Source organism: Myotis daubentonii, chromosome 5 (assembly GCF_963259705.1).
Source record: "Myotis daubentonii chromosome 5, mMyoDau2.1, whole genome shotgun sequence".
Classification (NCBI taxonomy): Eukaryota; Metazoa; Chordata; class Mammalia; order Chiroptera; family Vespertilionidae; genus Myotis; species Myotis daubentonii.
Window position 1 is genome coordinate 5,204,783 of NC_081844.1, and position 25,899 is coordinate 5,230,681.

The 25,899-nt window shown below is 41.7% G+C and overlaps 1 protein-coding gene across 4 annotated transcripts in view; it reads right to left on the minus strand.

Annotated features, from left to right (window-relative positions):
- The window catches only part of CNOT6 (CCR4-NOT transcription complex subunit 6), a 68,020-nt gene that overhangs the window by 37,638 nt on the left and 4,483 nt on the right, over positions 1-25,899 (minus strand). For 3 of the 4 annotated variants that reach the window (XM_059695637.1, XM_059695636.1, XM_059695634.1), the window contains exon 2: positions 2,552-2,665. In XM_059695637.1, coding sequence (XP_059551620.1) covers positions 2,552-2,663 — 112 coding nt within the window. In that variant the 5' untranslated portion in view covers positions 2,664-2,665. Of the gene's footprint in view, positions 1-2,551; positions 2,666-12,293; positions 12,557-25,899 lie in introns of those variants that run through there. The other variant, XM_059695635.1, reaches the window with a different exon arrangement.

Sequence of the window (25,899 nt, forward strand, 5' to 3'; positions counted from 1 at the left end):
ACCCAGTGATCCCACTTCTAGGAATATATACTAAGAAATCTGAAAGACCAATAAAAAAGAATGTATGCACCCCTATGTTCATAGAGCACAATTTACCATAGCTAATATCTGGAAACAACCCAAGTGCCCATCAGTTGATGAATAGATAAAAAAGTTCTGATATATTTTTATCATGGAATACTATGCAGCAGTAAAAAGGAAGAATCTCTTACCCTTTCAGATAGCATGGAGGGACCTGGATAATATTATGCTAAATGATATAAGTCAGTCAGAGAAAGACAAGTATCACATGATTTCACTCATATGTGGAATCTAAATAACAAAATAAACTAATGAATGGAGTGGATCCAGAGACATGGAAGCACGGGAACAGAGTGCAGAACCTCAGAGTGAAGGCAGGGGAGGGTGGGTAGGAGGGAAGTAATCAATCAAGGACCTTGTATGCATGTATGCATGGCCCATGGACCAAGACAACGGGGTGGTGAAGGCCTGGGACAGAGGTGGGTTGGAGAGGGTCAGTGGGGGAAATAGGGGACATATGTAATATTTTCAACAATAAAGAATTATTTACGAAATAATAAGAAATAAAAATAAAGATCAGGAGAGGTAAACCAATCTCTATGGCTACAGAAGAGGGAGTTGAGTTTACTCACTCATTAGGCTAACAAGGGAAGATTATTATCACTAGAGGCCCAGTGCACAAAATTTGTTCACAGGGGGCCGGTGGGGGGGCGGGGGTAAATCCCCTCAGCCCAGCCTGCACCCTCTCCAATCCAGGACATCCCTCTCACAATCCGGGCTGCTGGCTCCTAATGGCTCGCCTGCCTGCAGGCCGGCCTGATCACCCCTAACCGCCTCAGCCTGCGGGCCTGATTGTCCCCTAACTGCTCCCCCCATGCCGGCCTGATCACCCCCTACCTGCTCCCCCTGCTGGCCTGATCGCCCCTAACTGCTCCCCGCTGCCGGCCTGATTGTCCCCTAACTGCTCCCCGCTGCCGGCCTGATCGCTCCCTAACTGCCCTCTCCTGCCAGCCCGATCGCCCCTAACTGTCCTCCCCTGCCAGTCTGATCACCCCCAACCGCCTCTGCCTTGGCCCCCACTGCCGTGGCTTTGTCTGAAAGATGTCCGGTCTAATTAGCATATTACCCTTTTATTTTCAATTTCATTCCAATATAACATTTTTCTACCTAGACCTGGCAGTTATAGTTTGTGTATTAGTTATTTATACTGGTAAACTCCTTTCTTCTCACTCACTAATATGCTGTAAGCTCCAGTGTGAGAGGGACTGTGAGTTTTCATTTATATATCTCCATATGCCTAGTACAGCACCTGGCAAAATATTGTACACATAGCACATGTATGTTTGCTGCATTACATTAAAAAAAAAAATCAAGGACAGAAAGAAGAGGAAACTTCCTCTGTATTATTTCTGGAAAGTATGGGGAGGCACATTAGGACAACATTAAAAGAAAACTTCTTTAGCACTGGTTGCTTCAGAAGTAATGTCCCTTCACCTTTGAAGAATTAAAAAAAAAAAATGCTGCATGTCCATTGGCAAGGATGCTGGGGATATCCTCTATGGATCTGGGAGCTCACATTTTCTCGGAAAATGTCTATGAAGCACTAAAGGTAGAAAGGAACTTTGAGATCTACTTCAAATTTTTAAGATTCTGTTTCTGAACAGGACTGTCCTCAGAGACTCAGATTTAAAAAAGCAAGTGAAGAAAGTGAGGAGAAACAAATCTATCCTAGAACTTATACTAGAACAAGCAGGTCCAACCCCACTGGAAATCTGTAATTTGATAATGCAAAAGCTCAATCCTACTCTATCAGAGAATTAAGTACCAGAACAAACCTTTGCACATGAGGCATTTCACATGTGTTATTTTCATTTCATCCTTGATATTATTCCAATTTTATAAAAGGACATTGGTACTGAGAGCATAAACAATGAATGGGCCCTAGCCGGACTGGCTCGGTGGATAGAGCGTCAGCCTGCAAGACTGAAGGGTCCCAGTCTTGACTCTGGCCAAGAGCGCAAGCCTGGGTTGCGGGCTTGATCCCCAGTAGGGGGCATGCAGGAGGTACTCAATCGATGATTCTCTCTCATCATTGATGTTTCTATCTCTCTCTCTCTCTTTCCCTTCCTCTCTGAAATCAATAAATATATTAAACACACACACACACTGAATGAATTTTGAACTTTGACTCAAACCATGTTCTTCCCACTGGACCTTCCTGCTTCCAAGATAAATTAGTGCTGGTAAAATACAACACTGCTACTTTTATGAACTGGCATAAAAAACTTAATTTTCGTGGGGAATGCGGGAAGAGACTGGACAAAAATCGTACACCTATGGATGAGGACAGTGGGGGGGGGGGGAGGGGGGGTGGGAACCGGGTGGAGGGGAGCTATTGGGGGGAAAAAGAGGAACAACTGTAATAATCTGAACAATAAAGATTTAATTAAAAAACAAAACAAAAAAACCCCTTAATTTTCTATTGACTTAATTTCCATACCATAAATTTATGCTTGCATGTCTGTCTTACCACTTATTTCAAGTTCTGCCCAATGTGATTTCTTTCCATTTGCTGCTTCCTCAGTGGACATAATTGTGTACATCTTCCGAGGGTCAGGGGGCTCGTATTTTTCTTTGGGCATGCCTGTTGAATTAAGAAAAGAAACCAATCAGTACTATGAAGAATCAAATAACCGAAAAGAACATCTTTTTAAAGAAATAGACACCCATATTATAACCTCTAAATAACATTTCCCATTAGGAGCTCCTTGAAATGGAGGATTGAACAAGTTAACTGTAAAAAAAACATTTCTGAGAACCAGACAAATTTGAAAAACTAAATATAAGTTGATATCAAAGGACTATTGTTCATTTTGCTTGTGGGTGTTTTTTTTTAATCCTTACCTGTTATAGACACATTCTGAAATATTTAAGTGGAATGAAATTTCACTCTTGTGCATATTCCCTCAAACTTCCCGCCCAGTTTTACTTCACTTTCTTCATTTGGATGAACCATAACCCACTTTAACCAACTCTCTGCCTGCACAGCTAAACATAGCTAGAGAAAAACTTACCATTATGTTAATTTATAGTAGAGAGCCAGTCAGCAATCATTTCCCTCAAATAAACTCATTACATGGACCAGAATTTACACTGTAAATTCCTAGCCCCTTCTTCTATTTGACTTCTCCAAATCTCCAACACTCATCCCTCTATCTTCCTGCTCTTTTATTTTCTCATTAAAACAGAAAACCATGCCAGAACCGGTTTGGCTCAGTGGATGGAGCGTCGGCCTGCGGACTCAGGGGTCCCAGGTTCGATTCCGGTCAAGGGCATGTGCCTTGGTTGTGGGCACATCCCCAGTGGGGGGCGTGCAGGAGGCGGCAGGTTGATGTTTCTCTCTCATCGATGTTTCTGGCTCTCTATCCCTCTCCCCTTCTCTCTGTAGAAAATCAATAGGACGTATTTTAATAAAAAAAAACACAAAAAAACAAACCAAAAAAACCCCCCAAAAAACAGAAAACCAGAAGAGGCCTTTGTATGAACTCTGACCTATGCCCATCTACTCTCTTTAACTAGGGACAAAGTGCCTGCCCTCCTGGCACTTTATTCTACCCCATCACCTTGCCTACAAGGACATTTCTTGGCAATCTGCTCCAATGTCAAATTTTCCCTCCACATCAGAACTTTATCTTCTATACATATACATGGCACATTTTCCTCTATTAAAAAAAAAGTCTTAACCTTATTTCTCCCTCCAGTTTTCACACTTTTTTCTCTCATCCTCTTTACAAGCAAAAATCCTCAAGAATGTGCATGCTCTCAGTCTCCTAGTCTTCTCCCAGTTAAACCATCCAAATCAGTACATGCTTTTAATACTCCATCAAAAACTGCCAGAAAACCAGGGACCTCACATGGTTATAGCCAAAGTTCGTTTCTCAGACCTTTTATTTATTCTCTAATCAATACGTGATGTAGATAATCACTCCCTCCTAGAAACATGTCTTTCACTTGGTTTCGAGGATATCTTTTCTCTTGGTTTTGCTCTTAATCTCTCTAGATTTAGTCTTTTGTTAGTTTTTTCTACAGAATTGCAATTAACTCCACTTTATCAACAGAAACCTGAAGCTCAAAAAGGTTTAGGCAATTTAACCAGTGCTACAAGACTGGGAAGGTAACAGAATCAGGCTTTGAATATATCCAACTAAAAATTAAAGCTACTGTTTAAGTGAAATAACGCAATCACAAAAATTTCACTTAGATGAGGTACTGAGAATAGTCAAAATCAGAGGCAAAAAGTAGAATGGAAGTTGCCAGGGACTGGGGAAAGAATGGGAAATAATTGTTGATTGGGAGACTTTCAGTTTTACAAGAAGAGTTATGGAGATGGCAATGGTTACACAATATTATGAATGTGATAACACTGAACACCACACTTAAAAATGTACTTAAAATGGTAAATTTTTAAAAATGTTTTTATTGATTTTAGAGAAAGAGGAAAGGGGTGGGAGAGAAACATCAATGTGAGAAACATCAAGGGGTTGCCTCCTGTATGCACCCTGACAGGGGACCAAACTTGCAACCTGAGCATGTGCCCTGACCAGGAACTGAACTGGTGACCTTTCAGTATACCGGATGACACTCAACCACCTGAACCACACTGGCCAGGACGAAAATGGTAAATCTTATGTTAAGTATATTTTCCCACAATAAAAATACTGGAAAGAAGTTAAAGTTACTTTCTTTATGCTGTGCTACCTCCCTACTGATGGGACATAGTGCTATTTTTCAAACGCAGAAATGGCTTTGACTGTGTAGTGAAAACACAGAAAAAAGAAAGTTATCCCAAAAAGCTGTTTGAACAAAGAATATGAATGGTCAGAAGAATCATCTGTGTAAGAAACAGCACATCTACTTCTTTGTTTTGTTAAATATTGATTTAAAAACTATCTTTGTATATTTTAATTTCTTCAGGATAGAAAAACTGACTTTATAGCCTGATACAAAATACTTAACACTGAACTATACTGTTAAGAACTGTTCCCATTCTGTCTAGAGGACATTCTGGCAAAGCAAGTGCTCTTTCTGAATGATAGGGATATACCAGCAATAACCTAGAAAACATAAAATGTTGTGTAAGACTACCAGAATTGATAACATCCTTTAAGATCATCCAAATGCCATTATTCTGATCAGAGTCTATTTAAAAAACAATCATTTGATCTTTATGGGCTTATCCAAATAGAATTTAATAATGAAGAAATAGAGGGAGACAAAGTGGCAACAAATGTGAGGACGGGCCCTGCGCCTTTTCACAAGTCCAAAAAGCTCACAGAGTCTGAAATAAGATGAACCCCCAAAGACTGACACCAAGGCATATTATAATTAAACTAGAGGCCTGGTGCGTGAAAATTCATGCACTAGAGGGGGGGGGGTCCCTCAGCCCTGCCTGCCCCCTCTCTCACAGTCCAGGAGCTCTCAGGGGAAGGCAACGCTCCCATTACACCTCTGCTGCTGCCACTGCCAGGAGTGCAAGCCTCGGGTGGCCCTGGGAAGCTGGGCAGCCGCCATCCGAGGCTTGCCTGCACTTCAGGCCGGCCCTGGGTGGCTGGGGGCTAAGGGGACTGGAGGACTCCGGTACTGTTACTATCACAAGAAAAGACATATAGATCAATGGAACCAAACAGATAACCCAGAAATCAACCCAAGCCATTATGCTCAATTAATATTTGACAAAGGAGGCATACAATGGAGTCAAAACAGTCTCTTTAATAAATGGTGCTGGGAAATTTGGTCAGATACATGCAAAAAAATGAAACTAGATCACCAACTTACACCATACACAAAAACAAACTCAAAATGGCTAAAGGACTTGAATGTAAGACAGGAAACCATAAAAATCCTACAAGACTCCATAGGCAGCAAAACAAAAGACATATGTCATAGCAATATCTTTACAGACACAGCTCCTAGGGCAGGGGTGGGCAACCTTTTTGTGAGTGCGTGCCAAAACCAGCAAAATCTGACTCAAAATTCTTTTGCGTGCCAACACTAATTTTTTGAGAACATGTTACGCCTCCTTGATATCTCTTAAGGTGTATGTATGTGAAGAACCTTGAAGAAATAATAAAATTCATTCGAGCAACAAAAACACAGGATATGATGATGAAAATACATTTATTTTTTAATGTATACATATACACTGATAGTCCGACAGAAAACTTTATGACTCTGCTTGATATTATCAGTGGGACTTTTGCTGCTGCATCACTGATGACAGATTTTACATCAGGTTGATATTTCGTGACCTTCAGGGATATGCACGAGCTACTACTTTCATCCGTTAGGCTACTCCTATTACGAGACTTAACAAATTCATCACTGAGAACAAAGATTCACAAGCATATGTGGATGAAACCAAAACATTGGTCGGATCTAGGAAGGCAGAGGCATAGAAATTGCTCTTCCCCTCTCATCAATCCATGTCTATGGTCTTTAAGATAACTTGTTATGTAAAATTATTTATTTATTTATTTTTTTAAAAAATATATTTTATTGATTTTTTTACAGAGAGGAAGGGAGAGAGATAGAGAGTTAGAAACATCGATGAGAAAGAAACATCGATCAGCTGCCTCCTGCACCTCTCCCACTGGGGATATGCCTGCAACCCAGGTACATGCCCCTGACCGGAACCGAACCCGGGACCCCCCAGTCCGCAGGCCGACGCTCCATCCACTGAGCCAAACCAATTTCGGCTAAAATTATTTATTTATCTAAGATGCACCTACACTGAATTTATCTGAAAAATAAAAAAGTCGATATTAAGAAAAAAAAAAAGTAAATGGAAGGAGCCAGGACAGGACTCATAGGGAGGAGTTATAAGGAATTTATCAGAATCTAAAGTAAAGAGAAAAGAAATAAGACAAAAACAATTAAGGAAGCAGGCTGGAATGGAGCCATCCATAAAGCCCAGTGTAAAAAGTCACCCCCACCCCCACCTATAGCCCCAAATAGATGAATAGTTCCCTAGTTACAGCCCTTAAATCTATTTTAACCATCCTCTGGCTAGTAGTAAGTGGGAAGAAACAGCTGCTAGAGACAGGATCATATGGAAAGGGCATAGCAACTTCTTGGTCTATTTTTATGTCAGGTACCAAATTTAAGTTCAATTGAAATTGGGGACAAATGAGAGAACCAAGATGGCGGCATAGGTTAACGCTGGAGTTTGCTGCTTTGAACAACTACTTCAAAAGTGAAACCAAAAAACGGAAGGGACATCACCCAGAACCACAGGAACGCTGGCTGAGTGGAAGTCCTACAACTAGGAGGAAAGAGAAACGCATACGGACACTCAGAGGAGGCGCGGTGCTGAAGTCAAATTCTGAGGTGCGGAGTGTGCGGAGCGGGCTGGCGGCGGAGGGCGCGGTTGTTGTTTTCAATCGGGAGGGAGTCGCAGACTCTGAGCACAAGATCCAGGCGAGCCTTTAGGGACCCAGACTCAAACGGGAGAAGCGGGACTGTCTGGCTTCGGTCAGAGCGAGTGCAGCTTTCTCTCCGAGCTTTGCAGCGGGTGCTGGGACTCAGAGAGGCAGAGCCCCTTGGGACAGGACTGAGAGCCGCCATAACTGCTCTCTCCGGCCCACCCTGTTGATCCTGTGCGACCCGCCCCGCCCAAGCCCTGCACAGAGACATTTGCCGGATAGCCTCAGGCAAAGGCTAGATTAGCACCTCCCTAGAGGACAGAAGTTCTCTCACTGCTGACACAGCTGATTCTCATAGCCACTTGGCCTGGAGGTCAAACCCTCCCTGGAATTAGCTACAACAATCAAGATTTATCTATAAGACTGCGAACAAAGACCACTAGGGGGTGCACCAAGGAAGCATAACAAAATGCGGAGACAAAGAAACAGGACAAAATTGTCAATGGAAGAAATAGAGTTCAGGACCACACTTTTAAGGTCTCTCAAGAACTGTTTAGAAGCTGCCGATAAACTTAATGAGATCTACACGAAAACTAATAAGACCCTCGATCTTATATTGGGGAACAAACTAGAAATTAAGCACACACGGACTGAAATAACGAATATTATACAGACGCCCGACAGCAGACCAGAGGAGCGCAAGAATCAAGTCAATGATTTGAAATGCGAGGAAGCAAAAAACATCCAACCGGAAAAGCAAATTGAAAAAAGAATCCAAAAATGTGAGGATAGTGTAAGGAGCCTCTGGGACAGCTTCAAGCATACCAACATCAGAATTATAGGGGTGCCAGAAGATGAGAGAGAGCAAGATATTGAAAACCTATTTGAAGAAATAATGACAGAAAACTTCCCCCACCTGGTGAAAGAAATGGACTTACAGGTCCAAGAAGCGCGGAGAACCCCAAACAAAAGGAATCCAAAGAGGACCACACCAAGACACATCATCATTAAAATGCCAAGAGCAAAAGATAAAGAGAGAATCTTAAAAACAGCAAGAGAAAGAAACTCAGTTACCTACAAGGGAATACCCATACGACTGTCAGCTGATTTCTCAACAGAAACTTTGCAGGCCAGAAGGGAGTGGCAAGAAATATTCAAAGTGATGAATAGCAAGAACCTACAACCAAGATTACTTTATCCAGCAAAGCTATCATTCAGAATTGAAGGTCAGATAAAGAGCTTCACAGATAAGGAAAAGCTAAAGGAGTTCATCACCACCAAACCAGGATTATATGAAATGCTGAAAGGTATCCTTTAAGAAGAGGAAGAGGAAGAAAAAGGTAAAGATACAAATTATGAACAACAAATATGCATCTATCAACAAGTGAATCTAAGAATCAAGTGAATAAATAATCTGATGAACAGAATGAACTGTTGATTATAATAGAATCAGGGACATAGAAAGGGAATGGACTGACTATTCTTGGGGGGGAAAGGGGTGTGGGAGATGTGGGAAGAGACTGGACAAAAATCGTGCACCTATGGATGAGGACAGTGGGTGGGGAGTGAGGGCGGAGGGTGGGGCGGGAACTGGGAGGAGGGGAGTTATGGGGGGGGGGAAGGAACAAATGTAATAATCTGAACAATAAAGATTTAATTAAAAAAAAAAAAAAAAAAAAAAAAGAAATTGGGGACAAATATTTGAATGTTCCCCATGGGAAAAGGAATGCCTATCTAATAGAGGGAATATGTAAATGACTGTCACACTGCCACAAAGATGGCGGCTCCCACAGCGAAGGCGGGGTTTCAGTAACACAAGATGGCTGCACCCACAGCAGAGGCCAAGTTCCCGTAACGAACCTTAACGAGCAATTAGCAAGGATCTGAGGCTGAGTGGCACTGGGTGGGGCAGGGGACCTGAGGCTGCGCCCCCCGCACAATAAGGCTTGACGGGGGACTTCAGGCCGCACCCCCCACCCTGGCACTGCTTGATGGGAGACCTTAGGCCACGTCCCCCACCCGGCGGGCTTGACGGGGGACCTCAAGGCGTGCCCCCCCGCCACAGGCTGGGAGACCTCAGGCCGTGCCCTCCACCCCAGCACTGGGCCGGGGGACCTGAGGCTGTGCCCCTTGCCTGGTGGGGCTTGACAAGGGTGGGGCCAGCTGGGTCTGGGTCCCGCTCGATTTGAGATGCTGCAGGTGGGCGGGGTCTTGACTCTGGGTCCCACGGCCCGCCCCAGACTCTGACAGGAGGAAGATTTTCACAACACTTTACTAATTTTCTTTCATCTCTGACAGTTCTATTTAGAGAAAGGCCAAATAGCAATATGAAAATATTTCCTCTAATTAATCCCCTTTTAATGTGAATGAATTTCGTGCACTGGACCACTAGTGTAATTAAAAAAACCAAAGCTAAAAATCACCAGTCATAACTGCCCATAGCCAACTAGTATGCCACAGCCTGCCTCTCCCCAACCCCATCTGTACTTAACCTTTAAAATGAGTCCCTAAGGGGAAACCAACAGAGGTGCCTAAGAACCCATCCACACCATCTATACTTATAAGCTATACTTATAATAGGGTAATATGCAAATTGGTCCAGAATACCATCACGTAACGACTGATCAGCAGGCTGCAAGCGCTTCAGGAGCGGGTGGGCGGGGACTTGCAGTGTCAGGGACAGGGGTGGGGATTTGCGCCAGCCGGGACATGAGGCCAACTCCCAGCCCGGCGACCGACTGGGACGGCTGGGGACATGAGACTGCCTCATTGGCTCCTCATGTGAAAGGTGCGCTCGGATGCTCATTCTTATTCAGTGTAGTGGAGCGTGGGAATTGGTTTATAGGATCCAGTCCCACTTGGGGAAATGTTACTAGAGTCTGAGAGTAGATGTAAAATGGGGATCATATTTATTTGCTCACAGGCTTGCTGTAGAACAGAGTCACCATTCTCACAGAATTCAGGATGCCCCATGTGCAAATCTAGAATGAAAATTCAGCAACACCCCACATGGCCAAGAACTAGAAACTGCCCTTTGAAAGGAGCGGATGCAAAAGGACTGTGAGTCCCGGGAAGGAGAAGAGGAATGCTGTCCTTGCGGTTAAGAGTTTAAGGTAAAACTGGCATCAGAAAGTAGTGGCATAACACTGATGCCATGCAGTCATGTGGCAACACTGAGATGTGGGACCCTTGGGACCAGCGGTTTCCAATGCCGTGGGAACCCCTTGCCCCCACCCTGGCTTCTGGGTGCCAGTTACAGACGACCACGTGCGCAGGGATGCGGGCTCCGGGCCTGCGGTGGCAGGGTTAGGGGACCTCCTCCCATAGTCTTCCCCAGCCTGCGCAGCAACAGGCTGTGAGGCGTGCGCCCACTGATGGCGTAAACAGGTGACGTCACCTAGAGGGGCCGATCAGGCGGTTTCCCTGAAGAGGGGCTCGTGCCCAGCTCAGAGGCGAGGAGGTACAGGCTTGGGGGCCACATGACTCCCCGCAGCCCCTGCAGCGTGGCCAGGTCTGTCTGGTTGTCACAGGGCCTGGACAGTGCGGTGGCCACAGCGCTGGCGGCGAGTGCTGGGCGCCCGAATCCAGGGATCTGTCCAGACCCACAGGCCTTCCCAGCTAGACCGCTCCCTTCCTGCATCCCTCACCAAACCCGGGTCTGACCCTCATCCTCCCCACCAGACCCCAGGGACCCAACCTCCCAAATGGTGACCTTTGACTGCATGCCCTCATCCTAACATTTCAGTCTCAGAACCTAACACCTCCCTTAACCCCCTTACCTCTGATCTAACCTTTAACAGGAGCCACTGCCAACCACATCTGCAAATCTACCCTTTGGTATTTACCCAAAAGAAGTAAAAATGTATTTCCACAAGAAGACATTTATATAAAATGTCATCCATAACAGCTTTATTCATAATTGCCAAAAACGGAAAATAACCCAATGTCCATCAACAGTGAAAGGACAATCAAAATAAACAAAATAAATAAATAAAACTGCCCCACCCTCCTGTAGCACCACTCTCCTCCCGCCCGGCCCCCCACCTTTCTCCGTGGAAGCTGCTACTGCTTCCCTTGAACTCAAACGAAATAGGATTAATCAAAGAAGAATATGCCCGAGCAAAGACCTTGAACTAAAGAAGAAATAAAGTAACTAATATACATGAGAAAAGTTAACTTCAAAGGTAATCAAGTAATTGCAAAGGAAAGATACCTGGAACATTTAAAAAATCACAGTATTCAGTACTGGAGAGGGTGTGATGAAACAGACACCTGATAGCACTGCTCCGGAGTATAGCGGACAGCATTTCTGGAGACCGTTTGACAGGATGTAGCAAATATTAGACTCCTGGGCTGGATGATTACATTTCCAGGAATTTATCACACATAATAATCAGAAAGTTGGGCCACATATCATCATCATAATAGTAAAAGGCTAATATGCAAATGGTCATCACGCCATGACACTGTAATGACTGAACAGCAGGAGGCTGCATGCGAGGCAGGCGTGGATGGGCAGGGACTTGCAGTGTCGGTGGGTGGGGACTTGTGCTGGCCCAGGATGTGAGGCTGCCTCCAGCCTGGCGCTTGGCTGGGGGACGTGAATAGCAATATTAAAATATTTCCTCTAATTAATTCCCTTTTAATGTGTCATTAGTTAGAAATAACATCAATTGAATTAATCCGTTCCAGACCCCCAAATGATCCCGTTTTAAGTTTTCTTATACACAGTACATGTCTAATGTACTGTTTAGTCTAAAAACACTTTAAAAACAAAAATGACATGAAATATAAATGAAAACTTAAAAGGAATGTGATGTACAGTAAAAAATGAAAATTTACATACACTACCTTTAATGTTGAGAGCTACTGATGACTGAATTTGGAGAGGAGAGGAGGAGGAATGTTATTATTTGGAAGGGGAGTCCCATCAAATGTCAGGCAGCTCTTCTTGTAGGTTTCTTTGTCTGTCTGCTCCACTACAATTTGCTTCAGGCTCAGTGGGCCTCTGTCTCACTAAAAACCTATCCAATGATGTTTGTTTTCGCCTGCTTTTTAACACCTGCCTACAGTGAAACAGTGCAGTCAGTGAAGAAGTTTATCGCAGGGTTTGCTTCTTGTCAGGGTGATATTTCTCAATAAAACTTTGCATTTCTCCCCATTTCTCAAGCATTTCCTTGGTTAATGAAGTAGGAATATCTCCCTTCCCTCTTCCTCCTCTGAAGAGAGCTCCTCGGCTGCCATCTGTTGCTGCCCCCTCTGAAGGTCTTGGGAGGACCTGGGTGGTCAGCTCAGTGTCGTGGCCCTCCACCAACTCCTCCACATCATCACATCCACTGTCAAGCCCATGGACTTGTCCAGAGACAATATCCTCCACAACAGACGCAGGCTCATCCTCAAAGTCCTCAAGTCTCGTTCAGCAACAATCTTGGGCCACAATTGCTTCCAGGCCGATTGCATGGTCCTGGAACACACTTCCCCCCATCCTTTGTCTATGAGCTTCAAGCAAGTGAGGATATTAAGATGTTCCTTCCAGAACTCCCTGAGGGTTTAATTCGTTTTAGAGGTCACCTCAAAACACCTCTAAAACAGTGCCTTTTTGTATTTTCTTAAAATTAGAAATGACCTGCTGATCCATGGGCTGGATGTGTTTAGGTGGCAAGAATCTAACAGTGATGCAGTTGTAGTCCTCCAACAACTCAGCTCCAAGGCTGGAGGGTGGGCAGGAGCACTATCCATTACAAGAAGTGCTCTGAGTGGTAACTGCTGTTCCCAGAACAATTGGGGCAAACACTTCATGAATTCACTCAATAAAAAAACTGCCTGGTTACCCAAGTTTTGCTATTAGCCCTCCACATCACACTGAACTTGTTTTTCATGACATTAATTTTCTTGAAAATTCATAGGTTTTCATAATGGTAGACAAGTAGAGGCTTCAATTTAAAGTTCCCACTTGCATTCCCACCTAATAGTAACGTCAGCCTGTCCTTCACTGGCTTGTGTCCTGGCAATGACTTCTCCTCCTGTGTGATGTAGGTCCTCTTTGGAATTTTCTTCCAGAAGAGGCTGCTCATCACAACTGAACAAATCCCTTGGCCTCTACATATTGAAATTTGTCACAAAATTATCAGCAGCTACTTTGTTAGAACTGGCAAATTCCCCATGCCTCACTACACCACAAATACCACTTCTTTTCTTAAATTTATCAAACCACCTCTACTAGCCTTAAACAAGTCACTTTAGCATTCATCCCAGGGGTGTCTTTCAGGAGGTCAGCATGCAGCATTCACCATTGCCTCCGAAATGCTGTCACTGGCGAACTGCTTTTCGTTTATCCTAATCAAGAATTTTTCTACCTCTTTCTGCCATGATCACTGTTTCGTGAGCAACACCCTTAGTAACATCAGCACCCTTTGTTTTAAAACTGTGCTCATCGTCAATTTCACTTGATAGCCAGATCGGACACAAGAACACTTCTATCATACTTTGCAATTATTTCTTTTTTAAGCTCTATCATTGTTCTCACAACTTTCCTTTTCACTTTGCTGCTATGACCAACCTTCTTAGGACCCATGGGTGACTTACTGTACATATTTAATAATAATTAGTAACAAAAGCAAAAAAAAAAAGGCCCACAAAAATATTCACAGCACAACTTCTTGAGGTTTAGCAGCAAACTGACTCATACTCGCACATTCTCTCCTTTGTCTGTCGCCTGAGAGACTTGTGACTGGTCATACACATATCAGCACAAAAGGGTTGTCAGGTCAAGAACCAAAATTTTGTTTGTCAAGTGAGATATTTCTTTCCATGAACAACTTAGTTGAAAGCCGAATTGTTAGAGATGGGAGATATTCGAGAACTGAGATTTGACTGTAATTGAATACTGCTCAGCAATAAGAAAATAATGAACTGATATATACACACATATATATGAATCTTAAATATACTGAATGAAAAAGATCCAAGAGATTCCATTTACATGAATTTGTAGTGATAACAGTGGTTGCCCTTATGGGAGGTGATGAAAATATTTGATATCTTACCTGAACTGTGGTTTATATTTGTCTATAAAGGCATCAAAACTCAAGCTGTACATCTGAGGTCTTATACATTTCATGTAAATTTATCTCAACTTAAAATATTCTATACTCAAACACTTGGTCAAGTGTGAAGACAAAAGGGCATTTTCAGACAAGCAATTACTAAGAAAACAAACAACCCATGTACTTTTTCTAATTAAGCATTGTTTATGACAAAAAATGCGAACATCCTAAATCACCATATTGAGAATATTTGGTTAAATCAAGTAGAGCCATACTATGAAAAATCATGCAGCTATGAAAGAATGATGTTAAGTAAACAATTGGTATTATATGAAATTACTTGATATTGTAGGAATAAACAAATAAGTACTATGTTAATGGCGTTAGGAACCACAATTTTCAGGGTAAGAAAACATAAAATTAGATAAAAACACCAATACTAAAACTAACTTCGATACTACCAGCTTAAACTCGATTTTTGTTCCTAAGTAGTCACCGAAGTGTTCTAGAAGCAATATTATCTCTGGAATAATAGTACTCCTAATCCTTGATTTTGACCTCTAATACCAACAAAGCAAAGTTCCTTGAAAAATGGCCAATTACAAGCCTGGAGCAGGAATTTTATTAAAATGAAGCTGGGACACACTTTTATACCAAAAAAACAAGTCTAATGGGGTTATTATTATATCTTGTCAACATGATACAGGAGCCAGCTAGAAGAGGCCATCACTGGCCAAAGTTGTGACAATCTGAGCAAAAAGAATCGTAATTATAATGGAATGAAATACACCAAATCAATAAAAATGTATGGATAACATGACCACTGTCTGTGCTGCCGCAAACAGAGCTGGCAGTGATATAAAGATGGATTAGTAGCAGAGGCAGGAAGAAAGTAAAGGGGGGGCCAAGGGGAGTAAAGGGAAGGCCACAGGCACAAATCCGCCACCAAAACTGTGGCAGCTATTAAACTACAATTGATAACTTGGGAAAGATTTAAGTGTTTATCCTTTCAGCAGGTACTCCATTTCAGAGCTATCAAACAACCCCATTTAAAAATCCTACTTTACAAAAGAATGACAGCTAATAAATGAAGAAATAATTTAAAAAACAAAAGCAACATCATTTTGAAACTCCTAAGGAACCTTTTTAAAGCAAGGATCATAAACTGGGATAACACATTAAACAATCACTGGCAAAATGCTAAGGTAACACTACCACCCAGACTGTTTTCTGATCATAAGGTAGAAAATGTTCAGGGGAGAAATAAATTGTTCCCTTCATCAATCTTTGCAACTGCTACTGGGGGAGATCCAGATACTGGATCTCTTGACATGAGAGAATATGAAGTACACATCAACAAACCCTGACTGTGAACTAGAAGAATTGGCCTGATGACACCAAAGAAGCGATCTGACAAAATGAAAATGCAGGACTTTCTACAGGTAACTGGTCTGGTGCCTTCAACAAGCTAGTGTCAGGACTATTCTAGTTAGATTTGAAGAACATTGAGATATATAACCCTATATATAACCAACAAATCAGTAATTTTAAAAGACTTTGTGTGGAGAGTAACATTTCATACTTAGTTCCTAATTACAACATTAATGATTATGCAATCATGTTATTTTGGCCATGCACACACAAAAAAAGTGTTTCTTGTTAAATAATTTATTTTAATTATATTGGCCAGATTTTTTCAAGGGAAATGAGGCTGTTACAACCAATCTCAACTGACAAAAAAAAAATGCTAAATTTAACAGCTCTCTTTTCCTTTACATGCTCTTTATATTTTCTCCTCCATTCTTTGTGCTTTACTTCTTCCCTAAACATTAAGGAGACAAAAAGAGGGACAGAGGAAAGGGAGGTAAGCAAAACTCTGTGCAGAAGACCCTCTCAGAGCTGCAAGGAGGGTATATATAAAAAGGTAGTGACATTAACCTTGGTACCAATTTACTTCGCCCAATCAATTTTTTCTCCAGGTCTTATCCAATTTTTCACTAAAGCCGACTGACTTTTTATATCTTCAGGATGTTTTACCCATCTTCTTCATTTTCAAAGTTACTTAAGTTAATTTAGACCCTCCTCATTTCTCAGCTTCAACTATAAAATGACTTCTTCTACATCTATCTTCCTGATGGATGGCTGCTTATGTCCTTTGCTGCTTAAAAATCTACAATGGCCCTGCCCTTCCTGTCTACCTACCTAACATCCAAATTTCAAAGTTCTTTACAATCTGGACTTAGTCAACTTCAGCCATTTACACATACACCACCCTATGAAGTTTTTCAATACATGTTAATCCCTTCACCAAAAACAACCTTCACTCTAAACTCTTATTCACTCTTCAAGACAACTCAGGTCACACGAGAGCCCTTCCCAACAAAGACACAACAGAAGTTCACTACGGTGGGCTTTGCAGAAGCTGTTTATTTTCTCCTTAGTCTCCAGTGCCCTAGGACAGCGGTTCTCAACCTGTGGGTCGCGACCCCTTTGTCGGTAGAACGACCCTTTCACAGGGGTCGCCTTAGACCATCCTGCATATCAGATATTTATATTACGATTCTTAACAGTAGCAACATTACAGTTATGAAGTAGCAACAAAAATAATTTTATGGTTGGGTCACAACATGAGGAACTGTATTTAAAGGGCCAGAAGGTTGAGAACCACTGCCCTAGGAGCTGTGTCTGTAAAGATATTGCTACAAGAAATGTCTGCGATTTTGCTGCCTATGGATTCTTCTAAGATTTTTATGGTTTCCCGTCTTAACGTTTAAGTCCTTTATCCATTTTGAGTTTATTTTTGTATATGGTGTAAGTTGGTGATCTAGTTTCATTTTTTTGTATGTATCTGTCCAATTTACCCAACACCATTTACTGAAGGGACTATCTTGACTCCATTGTATGCTCTTACCTCCTTTGTCAAATATTAATTGAGCATAATGGTTTGAGTTGATTTCTGGGTTCTGTTTGGTTCCATTGGTCTATATGTCTGTTCTTGTACCAATACCAGGCAATTTTGAGAACAATGCTTATACCAGCTTTAAAACTATGATTCTATGACATCCTCTCTCCTCCACCCCACTTACTACTGCTTAGAAAAAAATTCAAACTTTCACTTTAGAATTCAAAATATTCTACCTTTCTAGACTTTTGTCCAATACTTTTTTCTGTATCTTTTGATGCAATTGGCAGATAAACTCCATCCTTCAAATATACTCCATGCTTCCCTGTCTCCATGCCATTCTCACACCGAAATTCTATACATATTTCAAAGCTAAGCGCAAACACTGTCCCCTATCAGCACCCCACCAAGGCCTCACAAGCTGTTTTCCCATAGCACTAGAACCAGGAATGCCTTCCACAAAGTACGATTAAACAAAATAGTAATACAGTGGAACCTTGGTTTTCAAACTTAATTTGTTCTGGAAGGCTGTCTGAGAAGCAACTTGTTTGAAAACCGAAATGTTTTTACCAAATGACAATTTATTCACAGCTACCTATTTCTACCAAGACATGCAAGACATTTTAAATGTCATATAAACACAGTAATTTATTTTTTTAAAGTGGAAATGTTCTGGATTTTACATTGATATTAATTATGGCTGAGATGGCAGGCCTACCACACTCTTAAATATTCACCTTCTGTTTTTGCCAAGTGTATTAGTTGAAGTCTACAAATGAAAAATATGTGATATTACACTACTATAAATAAAACCAGTTGGCTCCCTTGGTCTTTGTTGTTAATCCTCACCTGAGGACATATTATCCATTGAATTTTTAGAGGGAATGGAAGGGGGGGGGGGGAGAAGAGGGGGGGGAGGGAGAGAGAGAGAGAGATCGATATGAGAGAGACACACTAATTGGTTGACTCTTGCACGGGGATCAACCTGCCACCTGTAGGAAGCATACCTCTATGATTCATCTTCATAGAAAAGAAACAGCATGTGGCCAGGTGGTCACTGAATTTCCCCAGAGCAAACAAATGTAGGGAGTGAGGAGAGGGTATGAGAGCTGTGCACCTGGCTGATAGCACATGTCCTAGGAAGATTCCCCTAGACCAGTGGTTCTCAATCTTCCTAATGCCGCGACCTTTTAATACAGGTCCTCATGTTGTGGTGACCAACCATAAAATTATTTTCGTTGCTACTTCATAACTGTAATTTTGCTACTGTTATGAATCGTAATGTAAATATCTAATATGCAGGATGTATTTTCATTGTTACAAATTGAACATAATTAAAGCGTAGTGATTAATCACAAAAACAATATGTAATTATATATGTGTTTTCCTATGGTCTTAGGCGACCCCTGTGAAAGGGTTGTTTGACCCCCAAAGGGGTCGCGACCCACAGGTTGAGAACCGCTGCCCTAGACAAAGGGAGGTGGAGGCAACTAGAAAAGGCCCCAGCCATCTTTTTAAATAACCCAATGGGAGACAGCAAGACCTAGGTGACTTATTAGGAAATAGGTGACCATAGTCGACCAAGATGGCGGCATAGGTTAACGCTGGAGTTTGCTGCTTTGAACAACTACTTCAAAAATGAAACTAAAAGACGGAAGGGACATCACCCAGAACCACAGGAACACTGGCTGAGTGGAAGTCCTACAACTAGGAGGAAAGAGAAACGCACACGGACACTCAGAGGAGGCGCAGTGCTGAAGTCAAATTCTGAGGTGCCAAGTGCGCGGAGCGGGCTGGCGGCGGAGGGCGCGGTTGTTGTTTTCAATCGGGAGGGAGTCGCAGACTCTGAGCTCCAGATACAGGCGAGTCTTTAGGGACCCAGACTCAAACCGGAGAAGCGGGACTGTCTGGCTTCGGTCAGAGCGAGTGCAGCTTTCTCTCCCAGCTTTGCAGCGGGTGCTGGGACTCAGAGAGGCAGAGCCCCTGGGGACAGGACTGAGAGCCGCCATAACTGCTCTCTCCGGCCCACCCTGTTGATCCTGTGCGACCCGCCCCGCCCAAGCCCTGCACAGAGGCATTTGCCGGATAGCCTCAGGCAAAGGCTAGATTAGCACCTCCCTAGAGGACAGAAGTTCTCTCACTGCTGACACAGCTGATTCTCACAGCCACTTGGCCTGAAGGTCAAACCCTCCCTGGAATTAGCTACAACAATCAAGATTTAACTATAAGACTGCGAACAAAGACCACTAGGGGGTGCACCAAGGAAGCATAACAAAATGCGGAGACAAAGAAACAGGACAAAATTGTCAATGGAAGATATAGAGTTCAGAACCACACTTTTAAGGTCTCTCAAGAACTGTTTAGAAGCCGCCGATAAACTTAATGAGCTCTACAAGAAAACTAATGAGACCCTCGATCTTATATTGGGGAACCAACTAGAAATTAAGCATAAACAGACTGAAATAACGAATATTATACAGACTCCCGACAGCAGACCAGAGGAGCGCAAGAATCAAGTCAATGATTTGAAATGCGAGGAAGCAAAAAACACCCAACAGGAAAAGCAAAATGAAAAAAGAATCCAAAAATGCGAGGATAGTGTAAGGAGCCTCTGGGACAGCTTCAAGCGCACCAACATCAGAATTATAGGGGTGCCAGAAGATGAGAGAGAGCAAGATATTGAAAACCTATTCGAAGAAATAATGACAGAAAACTTCCCCCACCTGGTGAAAGAAATGGACTTACAGGTCCAAGAAGACCGGAGAACTCCAAACAAAAGGAATCCAAAGAGGACCACACCAAGACACATCATCATTAAAATGCCAAGAGCAAAAGATAAAGAGAGAATCTTAAAAACAGCAAGAGAAAGTAACTCAGTTACCTACAAGGGAATACCCATACGACTGTCAGCTGATTTCTCAACAGAAACTTTGCAGGCCAGAAGGGAGTGGCAAGAAATATTCAAAGTGATGAATACCAAGAACCTACAACCAAGATTACTTTATCCAGCAAAGCTATCATTCAGAATTGAAGGTCAGATTAAGAGCTTCACAGATAAGGAAAAGCTAAAGGAGTTCATCACCACCAAACCAGGATTATATGAAATGCTGAAAGGTATCCTTTAAGAAGAGGAAGAGGAAGAAAAAGGTAAAGATACAAATTACGAACAACAAATATGCATCTATCAACAAGTGAATCTAAGAATTAAGTGAATAAATAATCTGATGAACAGAATGAACTGGTGATTATAATAGAATCAGGGACATAGAAAGAGAATGGACTGACTATTCTTGGGGGGGAAAGGGGTGTGGGAGATGTGGGAAGAGACTGGACAAAAATCGTGCACCTATGGATGAGGACAGTGGGTGGGGAGTGAGGGCGGAGGGTGGGGCAGGAACTGGGAGGAGGGGAGTTATGGGGGGGAAAAAAGAGGAACAAATGTAATAATCTGAACAATAAAGATTTAATTAAAAAAAAAAAAAAGGAAATAGGTGACCATAGTCCTCAGCCAATGAGGAACCAGAGGAGGAACTAAATAAATAGGCTATGTTCGTGCCCCATTTGTATTCCTGTGCAATGGGCTCCAGCTCTCGAGAGTGTTATTAAAAGTCTCATTTTCGCCATGCTTCTGTTTCTCATTTGAAATTTGGACGAGTCATTTGTCAGGCCACCCAGGTACATGCCCTTGACCGGCAATCAAACCTGCAACCCTTTGGCCCACACGCTGATGCTCTAACCATGGAGCCAAACCAGTCAGGGTCCTAGGTCTTTTTTATAGTCTCAATGCAGTTAAGGTACTTCCACATCTCATTTTAAACCCAAATCATCCTGATTCTCAATGTCATCGCACTTGTTTTCTTCTCTTTCTACCCAGCTTTCCACTACAATTAAATGTTTACACAGATGATAAACCTCATTCAGGAGCTGTCGTTAGAGGCAAAATGTCTATCACTAACACCCTTAATGGAGAAACAAAAATGTACTAAGAACCTCTCCAAAACATGATTACTCTTATCTAAAAAGCAAAACTTAAACCCTAACTGTGTATTTGTGGATTTCAAGGCTACTATTATAAATAATCAATGATACTATAGTGGGCATCTTACAACTCATGATAATCTCTCAAAGCAAGGTATTTGAATTGCATAGGAGGAATAGAATAAAAAGCTAGTGAAAGAAACAAGGTATCAAAAAGATCTTACTAGCTCTGGCCAGTGTGGCAAAGTTGGTTGGAGCATTGTCCAGTACACTGAAATGTCGAGGGCTCGAATCCTAGTCAGGGCATGTACCTAGGTTGTGGGTTTGGTCCCTAGTTAGGATGCATACAAGGCAGTCAGTCGATATCTCACTCTCAAATCAATAAACATATCCTCAGGTAAGAATTAAAAAAAAATCTTACTAAAAAGTGAAATTGTCATCTTGGTTTTCAAACCTGCCCCTCCTCCTATAATCCCCACCCAGTTTCCCAAGCCAGAAATATCAGTATTATCCTTTACTATTTCTCAGCTAACCAGTCTTCACATCCAGTCTCTAGTTCTAGCCCATTTTACCTCCTAAATCTTTCATCCACTTTGCCTTACTTCCCTGGGCTCCTACCTGAGTTATTCCACCAGTCTCAGACCCATGTTTGTTCTTATACTCTCCCCCACTTTAATGCATCCTAGGTACTGTCCAAAATGATCTAAAAGCACAGATAACTTATCTCATGGTTCTAAAACAACATCTCCTTCATCTTTGTATTCTTGGACTCTAACAAAGCACCTGACACAAAAGAGGCTCAAATATGTGTTGAACTAACTAAATAAGAGGAAACCCAGGCTCATTTATAAAACAAATAAGGTATATGTATTTATAACCGGGTCCTTGTGTGCCTCTCCAGTCTCATCATCTGGGTCTCCTGCATTCCCAGTTACCTCTCACGAACCCCCATGGCCTTAGCATATGCTATTGCTTTTGCTCTCTCTCTCCCTCCCTGCAAAAAACTAGGAACTCTAGTCATCCTTCAAATGCCAACTCAAATAACTAACTTTTAAAAAGGTCTTTCTTCCCTATCCCTCCCAAACACAGGGGTTTATTATTCCCTGCTTATTCTGAATCTTGAAGATAATTTCTACTTTTCTATTCTCTAACCCCACCTTAATATTTTTTTTAATGTTTCACTTACCTACTCTAATGTAGGAGTCTTGCACTTAGTTATATTTTAAATATTTTTATATCATCAGAGCCTGGCATACATTAAGTACTCAGGGAAGACATAACAATTTGAGGGGAGAAGCTGTGATAGTAAAAAGAAAAAAAAAAAAGCAAACATTTTATCAGAGACAAGTGTGCTAACAGAAGCAATGTCCATCTTACCAAGAATAAAAACTAATATCTAGGCTTCTAATCTTGAAAGCGAAATATAGAGAAATCAGGTAGGATTTTGGTGATCAAAGACTGAGAATATTGGTTCTATGATAGCCTGGGATAAGCAATAAGGGGACAAACTAAAAGGTTAAACTGTATAAAAGTAATCTGAGTAACATGCTATGGCAAAATAAGAGCAAACCTCAAACAGATAAGGGTAATGGCAAAACTGTGTTGAGTACTTATCTGCCACACTCTGCACTAGGCATGTAACTGCTAACATTTGAGCATTCGCCCCTGGGCAGGTCTATCAGGCCCTCTGCATGCGTTATTTCATTTTAATCCTCAGGACTCCAGCAAGGAAATACACAAAGAAAGCGAGGTCCAGAGAATGAGTAACTTGCCTGAGGTCAGAGACAGTAGAGCCACAACTATGATTTTTAACCAAAGTCTGATCCAAAAGTCTGTGCTTTCAACCACTGTGCCATTTACCTGATTATCTCAATTTAATTCTCACAGCAATCCGTGAGGTAGGTGCTATCCTCATTTTCAGTTGAGGAAACTGAGTTAGGGTTAAAATAACTTGCTCAAGGTCACACACAAGCAGCAGAGCTGGGATCTGAACCTGGAACATCTAGTTGCAAAGCTGTAGTCTATTACATCACTGCCTCAAACAACTCTCTAGTATTTTGTTCCTGATAAAAACCAAGATTTCATGTTCATTCTCCAATTATGTTGCTGAGACCACGAGCCCTCGTTTCCTTTTCAGATGTATCATCTTTTCCAAACTACTCTCCACCTGTAGTCTCCCAATTGTCCAACTCTCTATCTCAGGACCCTTATATATTCTTAAAGATTAATGAGTACCTCAAAGAGTTTTTATTTATGTGGGTTATATCTATCAATATTTACCACAGTAGTAATTAGAACTAAGAAATTTTAAATTATTTATTAACTCATTAAATATAATAAACCTATCACGCATTAATAAATATTTTTATTATTTTGTTGTTGTCAATCCTCACCCGAGGATATTTTTTTCATTGATTTTTAGGGAGAGTTGAGGAGGGAAAAACAGAGAGAAAAATTGATTTGAGAGAAACACATCGATTGGCTGCCTCCTACAGGAGCCCTGACTAGGACTAGGGCTGGGGCCAGGGACAGGGTGGAGCCTGCAACCAAGGCACATGCCCTAGACTGGAACTGAACCCAGGACCCTTCTGTCCGCAGGCCAATGCTCGATCCACTGAGCCAAACCAGCTAGGGCTAACTGCAAAACAAAATTTCCCGAGCAGAATGATAGTGTCTTACATTTTTGCAAATCTCTCTAATATGGGACAGACTAGAAGACAGGTGGATTCACATATCTGCTCTGAATTCAATCTGATCAGATATCACATATTTTTTTAGCCTCTGGAAAACTACCCATACACTCATAAGAGAATAAGGATTAAAAAGGCAAATAACATCTTAATGGGTTTTGATCTATAACCAAAAAAAAAAAAAAAAAATCACAAGTATTAGCACCCCCAAATCCCTCGCAACCCAACAATCTAATTTCAATTTCCTTAAATCCCTTTCTCAAGTAGTACAAACCTAAATTTCAGTCCAAATTAGTTTAAAATTTCCAACCAATAAGACCTCCGAGAAAACAGATTTATTTAGATTATGCTAAAATATCCCTCCAAACCCGGAGCTAAACAGCAGATGTATGTAGTAGTCAATACATAGCTCTAAAAGGAAAAGTTGGCACACGCAGCTGTATCCACAATGCCCAACCCATAACAGTTTACTAGACTGCTATTAAAATGCAATTCTAACTATGTCCATGTACCCCAAAACACATGAGTGAATATAAAATAGTCAGAGGAAGCCAGGGTGTATACTGCAACAACCACAATTTTGAGGATCAAAAATGGTCAAAACTAGCAATTTCATCCAACCCAGTAAATTAATTCAAAATACAACCATGAACGCACACCAAGTACAGGTCATCCACAAATTCCAACTCTAAGTAAATACAAATATATGCTAGCTTAGAAATGTTAATTTCTGTATTTTAGGTCAAATATAAAGTATGGAGCAAGAAAACATTAAGACAAACAGGATTTGTGAACTAATTAGCAAAAGCTGACCGCTCACCAATGCACAGGGTATCAAAGCCATGATTTGTGTGGTAAAACTTCACCAAGATCAGAAAGGTAAGGAAAGGGAGGCCAACAATCCTAAATCTGTTCCTTAGCATGAGACAAGCAACACCATCTACTTTACAGCTTCAGTACCAAATGATAGCTGCCAACAGAAATTTTTTCATTTCTCTTTCTTATCTTTTGCCAGATTTTCCATCATCTATTTGCTCCTCTCTTTCTTACAATGAATCATATTCTAACTACCACTATCTAGTGGGAATTTTGGCCTGTTTTTGGTTATTCCTCTCCCAAGGATATTTTCTCCATTGCTTTTCAGAGAGAGTGGAAGGGAAGGAGGGAGGAGAGAGAAACATGCGATCAACTGGTTGCCTCCTGCACCATCCCCATCAAGGGCAACCTGGTATAGTGACCTTGACCGGGAATCGAACCGGCGCACCTGTGGGTCAACATGCTAACCACTGAGCAACACTAGGCAGGACCTGGCCTTTTAGGGGAGTAAACATTTATTCTAGCTAATTATTCATGTATATAGTCATTTTTCCAACTAGTCCTTTTTCCTCTCTAAAACTAGGAAAATTATTCATGAAATGTTGATCTTACAAAAAAAAAAAAAAAATAAGCCTTTCATCACACTAGAATATTGCTCTAACCGTAACGCCACTGAAGGATATTTCCGAAGACTTAGGAAAGAAATCTAAAGCAAATGTGTTCAGTGTTCAAATGGAGTTCTGTCATGCACTGCTTTTTGACAACAGATGTGTGACTGTCTTTCCCTAAAATAGTAAAATGCTTTAAATCTGGAATTTTGACCAGCAAATAGTATTCTTACATGGATTCTCATGAGGTTTTTGATCATAACCAAAAAGAGAATCACAAGTATTAAGACTGCATGGTCCTGGAACACACTTCCCCCCAGTCTTTGTCTACATGACCAGCTACTAATGTTAAGTGCTTATAAATGTGTAGCAGCAACCGGGTCTCCCTATACTACATCTATACCAAATGGCAGGAGG